The 6,547-nt window shown below is 43.8% G+C and overlaps 1 protein-coding gene across 1 annotated transcript in view; it reads left to right on the top strand.

Moving 5' to 3' along the window:
• Positions 1-6,218, top strand: part of LOC107084468 (toll-like receptor 13) — a gene marked incomplete at its 3' end in the record, with an annotated part of 10,462 nt that extends 4,244 nt beyond the window's left edge. The window contains exons 2-5 of the mRNA XM_015374357.1: positions 2,657-2,746; positions 3,410-3,487; positions 4,284-4,573; positions 5,237-6,218. Coding sequence (XP_015229843.1) covers positions 2,657-2,746; positions 3,410-3,487; positions 4,284-4,573; positions 5,237-6,218 — 1,440 coding nt within the window. The remainder of the gene's footprint in view (positions 1-2,656; positions 2,747-3,409; positions 3,488-4,283; positions 4,574-5,236) is intronic.
• Between the last annotated feature and the right edge of the window lie 329 nt (positions 6,219-6,547).

Raw genomic sequence — 6,547 nt, 5'->3', positions numbered from 1 at the left:
GTGAATGTATTTTGTTTTGTTTTGAAACATGGATTTCTTTGAAGGAATTGGTATTAATGTTGCTCATTCTGTTATCGTTAGTGGTGTAACAAACACTCAAGCAGATGATGAGATCATTAATTATTTACGCAGCTATGGTGACGTTAAGGTTTTTACTGTTACTGCACGTGAGAGTCCATTTTATAAAAACCTGGCCGTTGAATTTGTTAATCCTGCAGATTTGGAAAAGCTAAAATCGCTTTTACCATATATTTACCAATCTGAGGCTGCAGACGATGTTATATTTGTTATTAAATTACTCTCAAGAGAGTGCTGTGCCACAACCACAGTGGATACAACCCAAGCCCCTGATTACCTTTATGAACTGAAACGCATTTCCCAGCAGAGTGGACAATCATTTGATGATGTTCTGAGAGGAGTTTTTGAACAAAAAGGTGCTCATTTAGGAATAGCGGCTACCGGAGGGGAGCCTGATGAGGCTGATGATGAAGAGACCACAGTGGAAATATTTGCTACTGACAGAGAATCCAGTCAGACTCGGCCGTTGAATCTTTCCTCAGACCAATCAGATCAGTCCACCACCAACCAGCAAAGACCACAAACTCAACCAAATCCAACTACAAATGTGGGGCCGAGAATTTCTCTCTCAGGGAACGATCTAAACCCTCCTGGGGTCCAAAGGGTTGTAGTTGAACACATTGTGCGCAGAGATGATGTAAATCTTCAACCTCTGTCTTCCTTTAGACTACGTACCTTCTCAGGAAAGCTTCCGAAACCTCAGCATGAGGCAGATTATGAATCTTGGAGGTCTCAAATAGAACTTTTAAATGCCGATCCAAGTCTTGCACCTTTACATGTTACAAGGCGCATTTTGGAAGGTTTACTACCTCCAGCTGCTGACCTAGTGAGAGGTTTGGGGCCCAATGCCCTGCCTGCAGAATTTTTGCAAGTACTTGATTCTGCATATGCTACTGTTGAAGACGGAGAAGAGCTGTTTGCAAAATTTTTAAACACGCTTCAGGACCATGGGGAACGACCTTCTTCTTATCTGCAGAGACTCCAATTAGCTCTCAGTACAGTGGTGAAGCGTGGTGGGATTCCAGCAACTGAAATGGACAAATATTTGTTAAAACAATTTTGTAGGGGTTGCTGGGATAACGGCTTGATAAACAAACTTCAACTAGAAAAGAAAAAAAACCAACCACCTCCCTTTTCAGAGTTTTTATTAACACTTAGAACAGAGGAAGACAGACAGTTGGCAAAAGAGATGTTGATGAAAAAACATATTCCAGCAGTTAAGCACCGTGTTAATGTACAAGCTCATACCACCAGTGCATGCTCATGTGGCCATCTGTCAGACTCGGGTGCTATTGAAGACTTGAGGAAGCAAATGCTAAAGCTGCAGAGTCAAATGTCAGCCCTGTTGTCCAAGGACTCAAATTCTGCTAAACCAGAGAATCAGCTGAAAAAACAGAAACCAAAATCTGGCCAAACCAGTAGTAGGCCAAGGCCCTGGTTCTGCTTTAAGTGTGGACAAGACGGTCACATTGCCCCAAACTGTTCCAGTCAACCAAATTCAAGCCTGGTTGAAGAAAAGCGCCGCCAGCTGAAACAAAAACAGCAGTCCTGGGAGAAAAGCAAACCATTAAACTAGAAGCAGTTCTTACTGAGGGACAAGTGGGAGCTGCAACCAGTGAATGTCCCATTAACAAAGACTCATCTTCATATTTCCCATTACCTAAAGGATTAGTGGGCACAAGAAGTACTGGTGAGGTGAAGATTAAAGGGATCAATTTTCATTGCCTCTTTGACACAGGTTCCCAAGTCACCACAATCTCGCATTCCTTCTATAACACCCATCTCTCAGATCATAAGATAAAATCATTAAATGAAATTTTGGAGATAGAAGGTGCAAATGGTCAGAGGGTGCCTTATATTGGATATGTGGAACTCTGTCTGACATTTCCTTCTGAGTTTGCAGGAGAAGAGATGGACATCAATACCTTGGCCTTGGTCGTTCCAGACCTGCGGTCATCACAACCTCCTGTTCTGATTGGCACCAACACTTTGGATATTGTTTATGACCAGTGCTGTCAATCACAGGCTGAGTTTCATCCTGTGCCTTTTGGATATAGAGCAGTGCATAAAATTTTGGAGATAAGGCATAAGCTAACAACTGATGACTATCATGGCATTTTAAAAATGCAGTCATCCAGCCCACAGGTAGTTCCTGCTCAAAGAACTGCTGTGTTGGATGCTCTTCTGATATGCCCATTACTGCAAGGAGAAAAAGAAGTAATTATTCAGCATCCAACTTCTTTCTCTCTACCTGGTGGTTTGATAGTGAAATCTAGCCTTATGGATCTACCTCCTGTACAGCCTGCTTCTCTGCCTGTGGTTATCACTAATGAATCTGACCATGACATTGTGATTCCAGCTAGAGCAGCCATAGCTGAAGTCAGTACCATCCAGACCATTCTTCACAAAGAGCAGACAGTACATCAACCTTCCCAGAGTGCAGAGTTAAATCCAACCAAGCTGAATTACAACTTTGGAAACTCTCTGCTCTCAGCTGAGTGGAAACAACGCATAACAACCATGCTCAACAATATGTCAGATGTTTTTCCAAAACATGATCTTGATTTTGGTTGCACAGATAAGGTCAAGCATGAGATCAAGCTGTCAGATCCCACTGCTTTTAAACAGCGACCAAGACCCATCCACCCCCAAGATGTGGATGCTGTGCGTAAACACATTCAAGAACTGCTGCAGTCTGGTGTTATACGTGAATCTAACTCACCCTTTGCTTCTCCTATAGTTGTAGTGCGGAAGAAAAATGGTGCAGTACGGCTCTGTATTGATTACAGAAAGTTGAATGCCCAGACCATCAGAGATGCATACGCTTTGCCAAAACTGGAGGATACATTTTCAGCACTGTCTGGCTCCAAATGGTTCTCCACATTGGATCTAAAATCAGGTTACTACCAGATTGAGATGAATGAATCAGACAAAAATAAAACTGCATTTGTCTGTCCACTTGGATTTTATGAATTTAACCGCATGCCTCAAGGAGTAACTAATGCTCCTAGCACCTTCCAACGTCTCATGGAGCGGTGCATGGGAGACATGAATTTAAAAGAAGTACTTGTTTTCATTGATGACTTAATAGTGTTTGCACCAACTTTAGAAGAGCATGAACTCCGACTGAAGAAAGTTCTTCAACGCCTGAAAGAATTTGGGTTGAAGTTGTCAATTGAAAAATGTGTTTTCTTTCAGACATCTGTTAACTACCTTGGACATGTAGTTTCAAGTTATGGAGTGGAGACAGATCCAGACAAGATTTCCACATTAACATCTTGGCCGGTTCCTCAAAATCTTAAAGAGCTCAGATCATTCCTTGGATTTGCAGGATATTACCGCCGGTTTGTGGAAGGCTTCTCATCAGTGGTCAAACCTCTTAATGAGCTAACAGCTGGATACCCACCCTGTCAGAAAAAGTCAAAACAAAATAAGCTGCAACATTACCTTGACCCAAGAAAAACCTTTTGCTGCACGCTGGACAACTGCTTGCCAGCAGGCCTTTGAAGAGGTTATCCAGAAGCTGAGTACGGCACCAGTTCTCGCATTTGCAGACCCAGGTAAATCTTACATCTTACACACTGATGCTAGCTCTACTGGCCTTGGTGCAGTGTTATACCAAGAACATGATGGGCGAAACAAGGTGATTGCATATGCCAGCAGAGGTCTGTCCCGCAGTGAAAGTCGCTATCCTGCCCACAAACTTGAGTTTCTGGCTCTCAAATGGGCAGTTACAGAAAAATTCTATGACTACCTATATGGCTCTGATTTCACTGTGGTTACAGATAGCAACCCACTGACATATCTGCTAACTTCTGCTAAACTGGATGCAACAAGCTACAGGTGGCTTTCTGCTCTTTCAACTTTTACTTTTAAAATCATTTATCGGGCTGGCAGATTAAATGCAGATGCTGATGGTCTCTCTCGGCGACCTCATGCTGAACAGGTGGCTGATCCTTTATCTTTGAAGGAGAAAGAGAGAATTTTGAAGTTCACTGAACAACATCTGGAACATCCATCCTGTATTTCCATTGACAAGCACTCAGTTCAAGCAATATGTGATAGACAACTGGTGTACAGCTCACCCAACCTGGACCAGGTTGCTGCTCTTGTGCAAACTCTCTCCATTAACACTGACAGTTTACCAGACAGTTTTGTTAATGATCTGCAGTTCTCTTCACCTGTTGTGTCATCTTTTTCTGAAGGTGAAATTGCTGACAAACAAAGAACCGATTCAGTCATTCAGCACATCATCGCTCAGTTGGAACGAGGGGAAAACCCACAGCCATCTCTGAGGGAACAGCTCCCCGATCTGCCATTACTCCTGCGAGAGCTTACACGTCTGGAGCTCCGTAATAATGTTCTCGTCAGGAAAAGGAACATTGGAGGTGAGCTTACTTACCAACTTGTACTTCCAGAGGAATGGCGGGCTGAGGTCCTCAACCAGCTTCATGACCAGATGGGCCATTTAGGAACAGAGAGGACTCTGGAGCTGGTGAGATCACGGTTCTACTGGCCACGTATGGCAGTTGATGTCTGCAACAAACTTAAGAACTGTGAGAGGTGCATTCGAAGAAAAGCACAACCTGAGAAAGCTGCACCTCTTGTTAACATTAAAACCACAAGACCACTCGAACTTGTCTGCATGGACTTTCTTTCCATAGAACCAGACCGAAGTAACACCAAAAATGTTCTAGTGATAACCGATCATTTTACAAAATATGCTGTTGCAGTGCCAACACCAAATCAAAGAGCTAAAACTGTAGCAAAAGTGCTATGGGAGAACTTCCTTGTTCATTATGGAATGCCAGAGCGTCTCCATAGCGACCAAGGCACTGATTTTGAATCCCACACTATCAAAGAGCTCTGTCAAATCACAGGAATCCAAAAAATTAGGACCACACCTTACCATCCCCGTGGCAATCCTGTAGAACGATTCAATCGAACACTCTTAAACATGTTGGGTACGCTGCAAGAAGATGATAAAACTCACTGGAAAGACTTTGTAAAGCCATTAGTACATGCTTACAACTGTACCCGAAATGATGTCACTGGATTTTCCCCATATGAACTGATGTTTGGTCGACAACCCCGACTTCCTGTTGACTTAGCCTTTGGACTGCCTGTGTCTGAAAAAACATCTACATCTCATTCACAGTATGTTGAAAATCTCAAGTCACACCTAAAAGAAAGTTACAAGATTGCAACTGAAAACTCTGAGAAAGTCATATGGAAGAACAAACTCAGATTCGACAAGCAAGTCACAGCCGCAGAACTCTCATTTGGAGATAGAGTCCTGGTTAGGAATGTCAAACTACGAGGCAAGCACAAGCTCGCAGACTGGTGGGAGTCGGATGTGTATATTATTCAGAAGAAAGCCGGCACTCTTCCAGTATACACAGTTAAACCAGAAGGCAAAGATCGTCCCATCAGAACTCTCCACCGTGACCTGCTGTTGCCATGTGGCTACCTGTCTCCAGCCTCCAAACCAGAACAAATAAAGCCAACAGTGATTGCACCCGTGACTTCAGAAAATTTAGATCTTCCAGATCTTGAAAATGAAGAAGTGTTCTTACCTGATTTGTCTGATTATTCCAGCTCTTATCTCACCAGAATTACAACTGAGGTTGACTTGCCTGTTCCTCCATCTACTGTCGCTCCTATGCCTGTGGATCCGCCTGGCCAGCACTCACAAGGCTCCATGGAAGGAATGGTTGCTGAGGAACAGGAAGTAGAGTCTGGACCTGAACCTACTGCTAAACTGGGCATGGAGCAAATAGCTGAAGATGCAGCAGATTCTGCCGACTCGGAGCCTCTCGAGGAAAACTTCTTCCCTCAATCAGGACCCGTCTCTCCTCAGCCAGAAGCTACATCCCCTCCAGAACAAACCAGCATGTTAAGTGATTCTACTGCTTCAGAACTCTCTAGTCCAGATCCTGAACCACTTGTCCGATGCTTGACTCGAACACGTCAGCCACCATCTCGTCTGCAGTATTCGAAACTTTGGCATCCACTTCTGCAAAGCATCCAGTCGCTGTTCCAAGGACTCAGTACAGCTTTTACATCTGCTTTGGAACTGGATGAGACTTCCATGACCTCGGCATCATATGACGGTGTGATGTGTCACCAGCCGCTTGCATGTGCGAGGACGCACATGAGTTTAGGGGGGGGAACCTGTAACCCGCAATTAGTCAATCAAGACTTTTATTTTTGCGGGCCCACTTCCTGTTTTGCCCAAACTCCTCAACTTATTTAAAGCCCCGCCTCCAGCCAGGTTAAACTACATCACCTGTTCCACTGTGATTGTGGCTGGCTGTTGGCATCCTGCTGAACATTTCATCCTGGAAATAATCCAAGTCTCTGAAACCACTGATTTGCTCTCTTGGTGAGTTTGTTCCTAGCATAGCAGTATCACATTGGTATGCAATTGCTGCTTGATTGCTCATTGGAGCATTGTTTTATTAGAACA

This window comes from Cyprinodon variegatus, unplaced genomic scaffold (assembly GCF_000732505.1).
Source record: "Cyprinodon variegatus isolate N-32 unplaced genomic scaffold, C_variegatus-1.0 Scaffold101, whole genome shotgun sequence".
Classification (NCBI taxonomy): domain Eukaryota; kingdom Metazoa; phylum Chordata; class Actinopteri; order Cyprinodontiformes; family Cyprinodontidae; genus Cyprinodon; species Cyprinodon variegatus.
Note: the sequence above shows the minus strand (reverse complement) of the source record. Positions and strands in the feature narration are given on the sequence as shown.